The sequence below is a fragment of the Hydractinia symbiolongicarpus genome, chromosome 13 (genome assembly GCF_029227915.1).
Source record: "Hydractinia symbiolongicarpus strain clone_291-10 chromosome 13, HSymV2.1, whole genome shotgun sequence".
Taxonomy (NCBI): Eukaryota; Metazoa; Cnidaria; class Hydrozoa; order Anthoathecata; family Hydractiniidae; genus Hydractinia; species Hydractinia symbiolongicarpus.
In genome coordinates, this window is record NC_079887.1 from 11,625,886 (window position 1) to 11,642,333 (window position 16,448).

Genomic DNA, 16,448 nt, shown 5'->3' on the forward strand with positions numbered 1-16,448 from the left:
TTGTTTACAGATAAAAACTGTCGTGCTTAGATAGAAAGTAACCCAATGTTTTTGTTTTGTTTTGTGGTATTTTTCTTTCTTTGATGCGTTGCCGTCGTCAGTATTGCCGTCGTCATACCGATGTCGTTAGCGTCGTCGTTGGCGTTTGTAGTTGCTGTTGTTGTTGTTGTATTTTTTGTTTGTTGTTATTGCTGTCGGCATTGCTATTATTTTTATTTTTGTTTTTGTTATTGTTGTTTTTGTTGTTGTTTGTATTGCTGCTTTTGTTTTTGTTATTGTTATTCTTACGTTATTAACAACAGATCACACCTAAAACTCAAGCATCGTTTAAATCATTAGAGACAATTAGCAAGAATATAACCATCAATTTGCTGCCCACTTTTTATTAGCATCAAAAAACAAATAGATAAACGATAACATCCGCTCTTATTGTATTTCGGAGTAAACATTCGTGACCGAGATTGATCATTAGACTAAGATGCTAATGATTGAGCAATCAAGACAAGGTTACCGCGAATATGATATGATTTCGGCTGATATGTGATCAGCTATACTACATAAGCTTTTGTTATTTTTGTCTGTTTTTTTTTTAATAAAATAATCAGCCATCGTGTAACTAGACAGTTAGAACAAAAAATAACAATAGGAAACCACGTTTTTTATTATAACTGGGGAAAAGGGCTTCAGCCTTAATGTTCTCATATTTTCGCAAAATTTGGTGAACTAGCTGACGGATGACGGAAGATATGGATAAGTTTTTATGTAAAAAATGAAATGTTTGCTTTTTAAAATATTGGGGTTGCCTTAAAGGAAGAAAAGTTTGCGCAGAAAAGAGAATTAAAGATTGTGAATTGAAGCAATGATCCAGGAATATTTCCACAAAATGGCTTGATAATTTTTTTTCATTTGGATCATTAAAATTTCCTATTTTGAAAAATTCTTTTGATGCAAATAATTGAGGGGTTTCCTTCCTATACTTTATATCCTTTAATTTTCGCGCAGCAAAGTGCGCGAAAATTAAGGGAAATAACTCGGATAGCAAAATTACATTGCGAATTTTCTTTTTTTCTTTTTTACAAATGCAGAAGAAAAGATTGTGGATTGCTACTCCTGGCTAGAATTGCGGAAGAAAACATTTTGACCAAATTCGCAATCTGTTCTTGAGCAATAATTGATTTCAGTACCATCAACTTTGTATATTCAATAGGATAACAGAAGAAGATGGGGAATACTGGGCAAAGAGGATAGTGAACAGGCGGAAGAGGACGTTTTTGTGTTGTTATACAACCGGAAATCACATTAGAAATATTTTTTGTTAAACTTTCAAGCTTTATATGACCACTTACTGCTTTGTTGAATGCAGAGAGGTTAATGTTTTTCTTGAGAAGGTTATGGTAGTTTTCCTTGCATAGTGATAATTTTTTCATCATGTGATGCTAAAAATTTTTTTTATCTTCGCTTAGTTTTTGTTTACATTTAGAGTTACCATATTTGTTTTAGTACGCGACAGAGGTCAATATTCGAAGGTATTGCCCGAAATAAACAGTTATTATATGGATTATTATCCGAGTACTGCATTTTACGACATAAAAATATAACATTATAAGCAGAATGTAGAAACCATGTCTTTATAGACAATATTCCCATATGGAACGTACATTCGAACAATAAATATACTTTTTCAAATCGAATATCGTATAAACATGACATTTATTGTAGCTACAAAATAGAATTCTTTAATAGATAAAAGTAAGTTTCACTTATGTTTCGCGGTTTGCTTACTTTTTTCGTGTTTACTTACATTTAATGCTACCATATTTAAACTTTAAACACGGTTGCTATGGTGGCGGGCAATACCGTGGAATATTATCCGCTATGACGTAAGTTCTAACCAATCACATTGCGCGATCTTCGAAAATATCGATGGCGCCTTTTTACCTAGGTAATAATTGGGAATAATACCAGGGTTGCGCAATAATCGAACGCCTCGTAACCAATCAGATTGCGTTTTGCCTGATGAATTGTTTTTGTATTTTATTTGTATCCCTTACTTCTCTTTTAACACAGTTATATTGTAATTTTGTCTCTGCAAACACACGGGAGAAACAAAAAAGTCGTAAAAAATTTTTTACCCTCTGTGGCTTTTTAAATTACCTAGAAATTATATCGCTACCATTTCTGTATTCGCCAAACCAGTTTCGCCAATACTTACAGTTATAAACTGGAACTATTTTCATCTTCAAAGATGAGAAATTTTGCATCCGTCTAAACTTTGCAAAAAGCTGGGTGTTGATATTTTTTTAAAAGAAATTAGCCTCAAACATTCGTAAGCGGAAAATTATTTTTGCAGAAAATTTGCTGTTAGGTCAGCATGACCCGAATAAATTTAAGAACGCTAGATGCTACAACGTAGGTCCGTTAAAAAGAACCATGGGAACGACGTTGTTATCAGAACATATATGCAACAATGTATGTATAAACAGAGACTGCGGCATAATGTTTAGTGGAGGAGGGGTTGGGCGAGAATAAAAATGTTTGGTCGCCTACAAGTTATTTTATTGTTAAGCCTTACGTTGTTTTTTAAATGTGGTTTATTAAAAAACCGCTAACTCCCTCCACAAAACGACGCTTAAAAAGCCTTCTCTATGCTTGCAAACAAATGAACAAACAGTCCCAAAACACCTGGTTCGTTGCAACTTTCTATTATACGCCTGAATCATGTTTGTAATGACTTAAAGTAATAAAGTACTAACCCTTACGAGGTTGTTTTATGTTAGCCAGGACACCCAGCATAATTTTTCTTACCACCAAGAAATCAAAACATTTAAGGTTGGAAAAATTACGCTGGGTCGCAAACGAATTTCCAGCGGTCAGAATAATGACCGCGCTCTTTGATTGGTTACTTTTATTGTTCTTTGCTCACGAGATTATTATCAGGAAATCTTTTAGCTTAAACAAATATAATTAATTCTACTAAAGAAGTAAAGGTGTGACGAGCTTTCATATGAGAGACGCTGAATTTTGACATAGTTAATGGAAAAACATTGACTTTGATAAGAAAGTTTAGTTAGCCAAGCTTTGTCATGGCGCTAAAATAAATCTATATTATAATACCCGTCTACGTCTGTTCGTCTCTCACGCAAAATTGTACCAAAAGTAGCGAGACGCATGACGCTATGCACGCATGACGCTATGCGGTTTAAAAAGTACGGGCAAACCCGTGCATTTTCCACGGACCACAGACTAGTATTCCTAATAAAAGTTTTAGTAGCGTTTGCCCACTTCCAGGTACCATCCTGAAAGGGATACATTAAATATTTGAAACGAGATAATTTTATTTTGATGTTGCTAATAGCAACACGTAATATTCGCCGTACACGATTGTAGGGCATCGATTTGCTCATGCAACATACTGAAAGTGATAACTTTGCAAAAAATTCGTGCCCTCGTAACCTGTGATGCGTATGGTACAAAGATGTTTGTAAACTATTTTTAGTTTGCGACATTTTTCCATGCACAAACTGAACCTTTTCTGAATGAAACTTACTCAGATTGAGACAACCGAAGACGACGGCAGGTTAAAAGATGGGTGTAGCCAGGAAACATGGCGTAATTTTTTTTACCACTGGGAAATTGAAATAATGTGGGGAAATATTGACCGTGCTTTTTGATTGGTTACTTCTCTTGTTCTTTGCTCAGGTGATTATTGTCGGGAAATCATTTTTTGAGCTAGAATGGTCTCACTCACCCGAATAAATATGAATAATTCTTTCTATTATTTAGGAGGGTAAGATATGACTACTCTAATTTGATGCTTGTATTGGATATTCAGAAAAAGCCTATTTATAAATCCAATGAAAAAATTGCTGATATTACTTTCGTGGCGTACAGGAAAGTCAGAACGCAGGTAAAGCGTCATCAAAATCGAATAAAAATTTTGGGGAAAAAATGAATTAAAGGATAAGCAAATGCATAAACTTTTCGAATCTGAAAATCCGAGGTTTTGTTGTTAGGTGGCATCATACAAAATTTTTTGACTGTCCTAGAGCTAACTAAAAATCTTGAGAATTCACCAAATTTCAACTGCTAAAATTGCATACTTCAGAAGTTAATACAACTAGAATACAGGCCTTTTTACTTTTTCTGACAATCCAGCACAACAACAACAAGAAATATACTGGGGACGAGATTGTCCAAGTGGTGCAATGACAACATTCACTACATCTGTATTAAACGCTGTACGCACCAAGATGATCTCAAGTTATTGTTTAACCAATTTTAAATTTCGCGCTATGAGAAAACTGGTGTGGAGCAGGTGTAATGAGATAATGATCATGGGTAAACGAAGGTCTCAAACAGAATTTACTCACGTGCAAATGCTTTTGAACAGCAGATAAGTTTCAAAAATGTGTACATATGAGTTCTATTTAGGATGATTATGCTCTGTATACACTAAAAACAAAATTTTGAAAATTATAAAGGGGATAGGGGTGGGGCACTGTTGCAAACGGGTTAATAGCCGTGTAACTGGTGCTTTGAAACGTAAAATGTATGCTAATACAAATGTTTTCCATTGCAGCAAGGTTGCTGATACACCTAATGCAGCAATGATATAAAAATAATTCCTTTAATTGATTAAAAAGTATTGGATACTTTCTCGTAAATTCAGAAGGCAACTTTTTGCATTTCGTAGAGATTTACCGAATAAAATAACAGTAGCCGTTTATTTGAATTCATTTTATATTTTTACTACCATAATTATTTACAAATAGATAAACAAAATTCTATCAATTAAAAATTCCTGTCGCTGAAAGACCAGTTGGAGATAAAGATTGAAATACGTTTGCGACATTTTGTCAACACAAATAAATTAAAATCCACGTAAATAAATAGAAGGATATAAATACAACAAATAAACAAACAAACTGGTTGAAACAAAACAATTATAAATAAATTACGAAATATTATGTACAAGAAATATATTGATTAAGCTAGTAGTCACGTGATAATTAAATCTAGTTTTAGCTCTGTAGCTAATAAGACGGTAATGGGTCGACGAAATGTTGGGTTTGTGGAGGGGAAAATCTGAATTTTTCAGAGATAAGTTAGAAAGGTTCACAAACACCATTCAAACATCAACATAGGCAATCTAAAGTTCTTAATTTAAAAAACTTTTCTAAGACAGCCCCGACCATGACAGATAGATAGATATTATATCAGCCCCTACACTTTGAAAACCATTTCGTCGGCTTTGGCTAACATTTTTTTAGTTCTGTTCGAATTAAATGTATTTATAATAAACAAAAAATTTGAAGAACCGAATGTCTTGTGGTAAGTAATATATAATAAATAATTGAATATCCTGACACTGTATAAAATCTGATAAATTTCTAGAAAAGAGTAAGTTCTTTTTTAATAAGACGAGCAGCTACTACTCCTGCAATGAGATGATAAACACCCGCAAGGATGTGTTGCCGGTAACCGAGAGAACGATGTTGCTAAGTGACTAAAATCAAACAAAGTTGGTGGCAGTCTATAAGGAGGTAGCGACGAATCCAGTGACGAATGTCGGCTTAATGACGTGTATAAATTATGTGTCGGTGACGGTATTATTCGATTAGAATGAATGTCTTGAGGTATTGGACCATTTACATCCTGCCCTGGGTTTTGTTTCTTCCACTTTGTTCTTCGGTTTTGAAACCATATTTTTACCTGTGTCTCCGACAAGCCAAGACTCAGAGCTAGATTTAGACGTTCGCAAACGGATAAGTATCTTGTGGTACGGAATTTGTTTTCAAGGGATACTAATTGTTCGTAGGTAAATGCCGTTCTTATACGACGGCTCTTTGATGTCGGCGTCGTCGGTGAGTTCGGTGACGTTGAATCGTCGTCTGACAACGAGCCGCTGTCGTTGTTTTCGCTGTGGTTGTCTTCGACATCTATGTCGTCTGAATGTTTTCGAACTGCAAACAAGAATTAAAAATAATATTAAACTTCTGCGCAATGTGAAGTAGCAAACAGGGTATAGAAAACAAGCTGAAAAAAACATAAATGGTATCTAAAACAATACCTTCTCAGGTATGTTTCCTATAAACATCCTGTTTACAGTATCTCATGATGTTGTTATTTCGTGAAAAGCCATAAAAATTCCAAGCTTTTACAATATTTGAATCCGCAAAATTACATTTTTTTTTTCCTTCAAAACACCTTAATTGAATTATAAACCATAAAAGTAATAAAAAACAACTTTTGTTTCCAAATGAAAAGTATTATTGTTTCAAAAGAATGTTGTTTTTTGCTCTGACTAATAAAACTCACTAATCAGTTAATTAGAAGAAATGAAATTGTCAATTACGAAAAAATTCAGATAACAGTAAATACTAATTCATAACCTTACATTAAGTAGATAAGCATGCACTTGTAATAAAAACGATTCAATTGGACGAGTCAAATTTGATCAAGATTATTTTATCACTTAATTGCCTTTATGCTAACAAACAGATCCGCCTAACTGATCATAGCCTAACAGTAATAAGCCTTAATGATTCTCTAATTAGTTTCTTCTGTCAGTTTTATTAGCTTGTAATTAGCTATACAAACAATATCCTAATCCTAGGTAATATTGTTTCCATCTCCGATGATTTAATTGGCACGAAGTAAAGAAAATCAAGGGGATTCAGAGCGGTGTACTCTATGATGAAGAGTTCGTAACTGGTTCCTTGTTAATGCGTATTGATAGCGAATAAGACTGTTATCTGAATTGGTAATAGCCACTAACTTATCAATTCATTATAACACGGCTTTAGAGACAACTGAATTAACAAGATGCTGGTGGTCAAACGACAAGACAGTAATAAGAAAAAAAGACGTCATTCGATGATAAATTAATGTTGACGATTTCTCGTTTTTTTGGTTTGTAATACGATTTTTATTATTCATTTGCAAAACACACCTACAATTTTTGAAGAATAAATATTCGTGATATATTGAGCTAGTGACCCAGGGGTAAAGTTAAAAAAAAAAAAAATAGAAGAAGAAAGGTCTACGTGGCAACACCTTTTTGTTCCTGCTTCGGCGCCCTTATCCTCAAATAATGCAAAACGTCCCTCTAGATCAAGCTAATTTTAGAAAATAGTAACTGTTGAGTATTTATGAATTTATTTAATCGTTTGCAGTACAAAGTAAACGCTGTTCGTAATATTTCATTCTGCAAAATACACATTTAATAAACAGCTCGGTTTGCTCATGTAAAATCAACTGAAATACTTTTTATTTTGTTTCGTTTTTGTTTTTTCGTAAAGTTTAGGATTTTGTGAATTTGCAAAGTCTAGTTTAAAATTTAATTTTTAAATTAGGAAATTAAAAAAACAAAGTATTTCTACAATCTTCATCGCAGTTTTTCGCTGTTTAGAAAAAATGCCGAGCATGATTCCAAACTTCATTAAAATATAATTAGGCAATGAATTTTTGAAAACAAAACTGGTATCCTCGTTGTGTTAACTGGTGTATTTGTTTTCAAACAGCCTCAAGCTATATTTCTATTCTGCATTGTGCTGAGGGCGCCTAAAATTTCTTCTCATTTCGGTTATTGCTTAAAAGTATTAGCAAATTCTTAACCCCAATAAATAAAAGACAAAATTTCTGACATTTTGCTAATTTTTATTTAGATTGAAAGAAACCTATCTTAACAACTGTAAACATGAAAAATGAAACATTAAATGTAACATTTCCCCCCTCCCATGTTTAAAATTGTTTGTTTTTGTTTCTTACATAGAAGAAAAAAATAAAAATATAAATATAAATAGTTTGGAATTAACAAAAGGAATATTTATCACCTTTAGCTTCCTTAAGATATGTCGTTCTTTCGTCAGCGTTCCTTTTTCGTGGCGTCTCGTGATTCCATTCTTCTTGTTTAGTTTCAACAAACTTCTCCATTTGTTTCCACGAGAAACATTTTGCGGGAATAAAATGAGTTGAAAATATATCTTCCTTCTCCTTCTTTTCTATTTTTTTACTAATAGTTTTATTTATACCCAGCAACGACTCGATAGAGAAGCTCATCCTTGCAAGTGTCTAAAAAGGATACCAACGTTTTATTTCTCCAAGAAAATGCTCGACTAGACCAATGCAGCTACTGATTTGCTAGAAAAGGCAATGTCTGACCGTCTCTACACACGAACACAACTGAACAACTTAAGGTAGATCATTACTCCAATATAGAAGAAATACACTATTAACGCAATTAGCGCTGCAATTTTTAACATACAATGGATAGATAATACGTCTTTAAGAACTGCTATTTACAACAATAACACACGCAGATCATTTGTAGACAGTATAGCAAGAAGGATAATTAACTAATCGAGAAATATTTTTTTAACAAAGGAAATTGTAAAAGAGAGTTACTTGGGTCATTAGCTAAATAATTATTGTTGTCTTTTGATAGCGTAATACACAAGTTGATAGGTAACAAAGGGGACAATTTTTACGTAGGATATAGATAAGAAATAGGGAAGCGAGGAAAAGACTTTAGGGAGTGGTAATAATAATTAAGTAAATAATTAAGTAAAAGTAATTAAATCTGTTTTAAAAATATTATACTGTCAAGTAAAAACAAAATGAATAAAAATAAACAAAATTATAAATACCGCATCGCGAATTTGTGATTTTAGTTTTGTATATTTTTTCAAACGGTACCGTTCGCTGTGTTAAGCTCATTATTAATTAAATACACACGTGATTTTAATACACAAAAAGAGCATCCTGAAATTGAGCTAAGGAAACAGAATCTAATCATACAGCGTTGTTATTGTGCAAGCTGCACATTCGTTATATCTTATGTTGTTGAATATGCGTAAAAAAATAAAACTGACTGGTCATCAAATGCGACAAAACATATTTTCTTATAGCAATTTATTTTTACGTTGTAAATGTTTTGGCAGGTCTAGTACACAACACCAGTTTTCTATAAAACCCGTAAACACATGAATGGTATCAATAAGCGCTATCCAAATATGCACACTGTCATTCTCTGCTTTGTGACAATAACTACATGCTATATACCCGTTAAGTTTACAAACCGTAACAAGATTCCAACTTTACTAATGAAATTATGCATAATTTTGGTTACAGTAATTCTACTTTCTGTTACACAAATATATATGCTGAAAAGCTTTTGTCTCTCATTAACATGATAAAACAGTAGAAATAAAAATACCGGGGACTGTGACGCGAGGGAAAGGCTATTAGCCGTTTTTGACCCCCTCGTTATCAGCCCTTTATGTCACATGGTATACAACTCCGGTATTGATTTATTTAATGGACGGCAGTTAAAAAATATTCTCACTAGATAGCACTCGTTTGACATATTAGTTACCAACCAAGTGAAAATATCTACAAGAATTTGCCGCCGCTACCGACAACTACCTTCTTTGTCTCACGAACGAGTATGTTTGTGAGAGTTTCAATATTACCATTGTAAAAAACAATCTACAACAGTGCGAGTAGCGGATACATGCATTATCAGGATAGGGAATATCCTTATTCCCAGGGTCTGTTGACCAGAGGGCCAGTCATGCGACAGATGATGACCCTTGCACATACCCACGTGATGAGATAAAGAAATTCTATTTTAATAAAGGGTAAAATGCCTTGGAAATGATATGTAAAGTTAAGAAACATTTACAAGATCAAACAGCATTAAAAGTAAGTAAGTAGATACTCTCCAATGTAGCTATAAGTAAGAAGTGCCAATTTCGGCTGCTACTGATCCTTAAAAGTAAGAATCCACAACGTGAAAAATCAGGTCCCCTATTCTCTTGTCGTGTCGGTGTTTTAAACAAAGTAGTTTAACTTCCAAATTGATGTTGACAATCTCCAATTACCTCTTCAATTAACAGACACATCAAGATAATATATTATTCAATTGGTCGTTTACAAACCGTGGAATATTATATAATAAAAATAAAAATTGATGAAAAAGACAACAATGTAGCTTAGTACGTGCTCTGCAACTTGGATGTTTTGAAGACATGTACGTGCATGGCGGAAGCGACACCACACTGGAACTAAATACGTTTGTGTTTACTTTAGATCTCTTTACTAACATTGAGATTTCTTAACGTTTAGAGGAATGGAAAAACAAACATAGCTAAGAATGTTTATTTTATTTCCAGGAAACGTTTATTTATTTTTAAACAATGTCACATTCAAATGAATCTTTAATTTATGTTCATTAGCTAGACTTCTCATCACGCAAACTCTGCAACACGGGTCGTTCGAAATACATTTAAATACAAAGTTCTGTTTTATCAAGGTGTTCTTAGCTACAGTTGCTACCGTTTAAAATTCTACCTTCAAATCATAGCTTTCATATATAAGCTGTAGCATATATATGCAATTTTATAAGTTTCTTATGGTTGACTTATACTCGGGTAAAAGCCTTATACACAGGTGGTTTTCACATGGAAAAACAAACGTCTATCCATCGTGTTTTATTAGCCATGTAGTATTCTTCAGTATACTCCAGAAAACATTATCAGCTCTATATTTTCCATATTTTGAACATCCATATTTTCAACAAATCTCAGCAAAGTTTTAGATACCATTCAATGTTTTATTTTCTGCTATAATGGGCTTAGCTATACAAGGGAGAACTTATAGCTACATGGAAAGTGTTAGGAAAAAAAATAATTTGCTGATGCAAGGGAGGCCTTACATTTGGACGAGCTTATAATCGGAGGCTAACAGTATGCTTAAATCTCCGGATATTAAAGACGGTAGCGTTTTTAGAAGTTTAATCAGTTTGAAAGTTCTGCAAACACTCAAAAAATTAACTTGAGTCGTCAAAGTTAGCGCTACTAAGATCCACCGATTCTACGTTTCTTACTTGTTATACCACATAAACATTATGACATCTTCTTGAAACTTACTCCAGGAATCCTCATATTAAGGAAGGCCTGTATAAATATTTTAGTCCTTTCTCTCTCATATTTCAGACAGAAAAAAATTCGACCCTTACCAATTAATGTCATACCGAGGAATGGATTATTTGAATTATTTACAAAATTAGACATTTAAATCGATAATAGGTGCTTCATTTTGCAGCTTAGCTTGGTTTTTAACTTGATGTCTTATTTTATAATACGTAAAAATGTTGCGCAGAAAAAATACTTTACTAAAATAGTTTCTTGAAATGCTATCAATGGCTATTTACATTTGTAACTCTAGGACTACGTATAGAATAAACCTTCGCACTATCTTTGACCAATGTCGCTACGGAAATATCTAAACGGTTTATTTGCTTGTGGAAATTACGTGACCAACGTATAATAATTTCCTCGTCTCATTATCTGTGGTGTCTTAAAAACATATCATAAGTGACTCATATAGGAGCCACTGGTTGCGGTAGGAAGGTCTATTTGCGCTGTCGTTTAAAGTAGTTTTGACACTGTGCACTGTTTTACATAAGAGTAAGTTCCTTTTAAAACTATGCATAACTCCTTAAAAAAAGGTCTCAAAATACTGTGCACAGTTAGTGGTCTCTCACAACACCAAGCACAAGGAACACATATTTTCTTTAGAACACATTTAATAACTATCTATTATTAGTATTGACAACAACCTGCACTATTTGATATGATATGAAATTACGTTGGCGTGACTAAGTTGACATAATATTGACATTTTGCTGTATTGTCAACACGTGTGACAATGATACGTGACTTAACGTGAGTTGAAATGTAGTTCCAAAATTAAATGAAAAGTTAAACTTCAAATAAATACTAATCAGGGCTCGATTAAAAAACTCTCGGGAAATAAGTTTTCTGATGGGCGTTAGGTGTTGATTATATTTGTTCAAGGTCCTCTCAAAATAACGTCTGAAGTTACCATACTAAACCATACGACTATCAATAATATTTTCTATATTATTCTCATTTTTATTTATATTGTACTCCTTACCCCTCATCTCCCCTCTTACAATTACTGTTGAAAACACCACCTGATCTTGAAAGCGCCCAATTAATTTTTCTTCTAAAAAAATGTTTTTACGTAAGCCTTATTGTCTTTTCCCGTCATGATAATTTGGTAATATTTTTTAACCTTTTAGAACAGGGGGGCAAAAAATGCATATATTTTTAACTACAGGGATATATATTTTATGCAGAAAAAACTCTAAGGATGAAAAGATGTTTGCTGTTTTGTCGACGTGTTGCTATTCTTAATTGGATTTTGTGTTTGTTGTGTTTGTTTGCTTTTTTATTTATCTTAAATAATGTTTACAAAAAACTATTGACGAAGGCGCAAAGTGATTGACAATTTATATATCATTGTTTGAGTCTAGCCGCTTTTTTTTACCGCTTCTGCACAAACAATGTTGATAATGACAGACTTAATAGCTGCTAAATGTTAAATAACTGATTCTTCTTTTCATGGAGATGATGCAATTTAACATCAGAGCTTCATAATTGCAACCTTAAAAGTTCTAACGATTATATGCAATTAGCATAGCAAGAACATTTTAAACTTCGTTCTCACTTATCACTTATTTGAGATTTATGGGCAAGCTACAGAAAGCAAACAAAGATGCAGAGAAAACATTAAATACAGCAACCAACCAAATGGATGGATGGCCTAAAAACACGATTGACGCTGATTCAGTAATATTCTCACATCTTCACACAAGATTAAATATATAACCGCTAATGAAAGAAAATATTAAAGGTCAAGCCAACAATCATAAAGCAAATTGATGTAATTAGATTGTTAAGGGATTGGTCAGTTTGATAGTCATGTCACCATGCCATAGTAAGATTACAAAAATTGCACCGTAGCTGTGTAACTACATTATTTTTCCGTAACTTAGATGGTTGGGATTTATAAAGGTGAAAATAAGAACAACATCGGATAACCCCCCTCCCTTCTAAATAAAAAATAAACAAATTTCTTTTTCTTTAATTTACAACGCAATTCAAACAGATGTTAAATCAAGTATACAATCATATGGATCATCCATGTGGATTGCAGTTGTTAGCCCGTGGAAAAATAAGTTTCCTGCGCCGATATTTCGTGCGTCTGAAAATATTTCATGCTTTCGTGCGTTCAGTAGCATAGCATATTATTAAGACTAGTTTCAGGCATTAGTATGCCTGAAACTAATTCTAATAATATGATATATACATTTTTAGCACAATTTAACAATTCGATTACTATTTTAAAAGAGGCAAAATTTGGAACTTCTCACAAAACGTGCGTAACATGTTTAAAACCTTTTAAATTAAAAAAATGTCAAAATGTACATAGCCTACCTAAAAAACAGAGCACGTCACGTATGACTAATCCTCCATTTTTTCAGACAATCCCTAATAAACATGTATCTACTAATTTGTAAACACATGTTGACACTGTAAAAACCGCAGAACAACTGATAACAATCTACTACAACTAGTTGTGTGAATTGAACAACGTAAACTAGCTTATCTCTGCTTGTCTGTTATACTATGGTCACGGGAAAAAACTAACGACGCACACTTGTGACGTTATAATTACCTGGAAACGCTCATAGATGCTTTGACGCCCAAAGATCCTTTGACGCCTAGGCATTGCTTTGCTGTGAATAATTATTGATTATTACTATAAGTTATAGACTATAATATTATTTCCCTTAATGTTTTTAGAGAATGGCTACTTTAAAATAGTTTATTCCGACATGAAGTACACATTGACAAGCAAACATACCGAAATCATAGATATTTTCAAAAAGCAGATTCTAATAAAGTATTAGGCAGAAATTTATTTTCGCAAAAATATTTTTCACAGATTAAAGTGCCTACTGTCTGCGATTTTTTTGAGTCATTCAAAAACAACTGATAACCATCTCGCTTATCATCGCGTCTTCATGATGACATAAACGTTCATCTAATAGATACAATTTATGGCAATTTAAAACTTTTTAAACTTATATCAACGAGTATGGGGGATCTAAAAGGTCGGAGAATCAGTTAATCTTCCCCCTTCACCCCTTAGAAAGACATCGTATTACCACAAAACTTGTTTCTTAAGATATTGAAAAAAATAGGTAAAAAAAATTAGGTGACGTCATTCAGTCCAAGATGACCTCTTTTAAATTTAAGAAGAGGCTAAAACGATGGATCATAAATTTAAGAATTTGAAATAGTGCTTTGGTAAGAAGGATACTTTGTTTGTTTGTTCGTTTGTTTGTTTGTTTGTTTGTTTATTTGTTCACACGCATAGGGAAGAAATCTAACTCGTTAATTATTAACCAATTAAGCAGCATAAACACAGGAAATCATGCTTGCATTACCACACCGACACGTTAAACTTATCACAGATCATTAACTTGTGTGAAAAAACGAAGCAGAGTCTGCCTGTACTTTGTAACGAAGAAGCCGAAAATCGGTGGCACCGTTGTTTACACGCCTCAAGGATAGAATCAATTAAATTTCGGCAACATCTTAAGAGATGCGTAGTAAAAATTATAACTGTTCGTTTAAGTACCATGGAAGTTGATTATTTGTTAACATCATTAATACATTGCTCCCAACTTTGATTTGACCTCATTTATCGCCATATGTGTTTGTGTATTAATAAACATTTGATGATTTAAATCACACCGTGTTACTCATCCACCGTCCAATAGAAAGGGCATAGTAACTTCAATTCGTTCCAAATAAAATTTGATAATATAACGTTAAATTATAAAACGATTCTCCAGTTGCACCCTTTCCAAATTACTAAGGCCAACGCTGTAAATAGTCGCCATATCAGTATCGTTGCAATCAAATACAGAGATGCGCGAATAGCTAACAAAAACCAAATCAATGTTAGCTGACAAAAACCAAATCAATGTTATCTGACAAAAACCAAATAAATGTTAGCTGGTAAAAACCAAATCAATGTTAGCTGACAAAAACCAAATCAATGTTAGCTGATTGCATTTTAGAAACTAAAAGAATAGTAGAATACCTTTTAAACTTTTTAAACAGATGCGAAATTGAATCGTGCAATTTTTGCTCTCATGGTCTGTATAAAAGGATCTACCTTTTTTAAGGCTAAATGACTTGAGCTACGTATAAATGCAGAATAAGTTTATGCAAGACTAGTGCAATATTTAATGTAAGGTTATGTATTTAGTTACCTACCATATCGCATATTTATGATCTTGCAAGAATCTTGCTAAAACTTTATTTTTCTTTTTATTTGAGTGTCTGAGACATTTTAATGTAGTCTTATTGCTTACGATAACCTACCTCGAGTGACAGTGTCCAACAGCAAAAACATTGCACCATTGATATTATAAGTTTTCAGTCGGCGTTAAGTATAAAAGTGGAAAGGTAGCTAGCTACAATCTCGGACTTAATTTATTGGAAAAGGGGGCCGAATTTCATAGTTGGTTGCACAAAAAGCTATAAACACTATTTCTACAAAAGGCAAAGACATTACGAACTCGTCAAAGTTCACTTGTCAATGATCGCAAACGGACTTAGGGTCTTAGGTTATTTGGTTAGTTTCAAATTCTTAACCCATACTAATTTTTGCTGACGTCAGCACACCCCGTTTCCCCGAATTTTAGCGCCTTAGCGGGCCTTCGTGTGGATTTTTCCGAAATGCGGACATGGCAGAAACTGCTAGTAGCGCATTTTCGGCGCTATTTACCTGGCCTACACATCTCCCAAAGCGAAGCTTTTGCAGCCTGCCGGCTGCAGAGTTTGGACAAGGCGATTCCATTTGGTTAGTTCGAGAAACAGTCAGAAATCGGCCTTTTCCAATAATATTATGTCCAGGATTGTAGGTTATGCTTCAACTTGTTACACTTATAATAATTTTTAAAGCTAGCTTGTCTGTTTCAGCTGACTGTATAATGACAGCTTGATTATTCTAAGTGTCCAGAGTTTACGCAGTTCGTGAACAAAGCCTAGAGAATTACAGCCAAAAATCCGGTGAAAATCCGCAACAAGTTTCTATGTTTCGTCTGAACATAAAAAGATTCATACATAGACAATTTTTTAAGTCTTTTTGAAACAAACTCTTTTTTTTGCGGGAGGTGACCTGAATGCGTTGGAAACATAGCTTTACAGTCTTTTGGAAATTTTGTGGTTCTCAATGGAAGATAATTTTCCGTATCATTTCTCCTCATCATCCCTCCGTCTCCTAATCGTCATCATCATCAATCATCAATATCGTCATGGTCAATTATTAAAAGGCTGTTACAGCACGGACGTTATTGTTTTCAGATAATAAACATTCTTTTTTAGCGGTCACCCGAAACATCTGTTTTCACTAGCTGTAATCCAAGCATTCTTGCCTGTTAGTATGAAGTCACAAATTACTTTAAGTTCTTAATGAAGCTGCAGCGCAACCGTTTTGTGAGAAACGAGTATAATTAATACAGGAAGGGATAGATGGAAAAATGAATACAACAATCAGTA

General features: G+C 33.5%; 1 protein-coding gene across 1 annotated transcript; it reads right to left on the bottom strand.

Moving 5' to 3' along the window:
- Nucleotides 1-4,723: 4,723 nt before the first annotated feature.
- LOC130624184 (homeobox protein slou-like) lies at nt 4,724-8,207 on the bottom strand. Its single transcript, XM_057439752.1, has 2 exons — nt 7,836-8,207; nt 4,724-5,963 (listed from the first exon to the last, which is right to left on the bottom strand). Exons 1-2 carry the CDS (start codon nt 8,059-8,061, stop codon nt 5,413-5,415), a joined length of 777 nt encoding a protein of 258 aa, XP_057295735.1. The 5' UTR covers nt 8,062-8,207; the 3' UTR covers nt 4,724-5,412.
- Between the last annotated feature and the right edge of the window lie 8,241 nt (nt 8,208-16,448).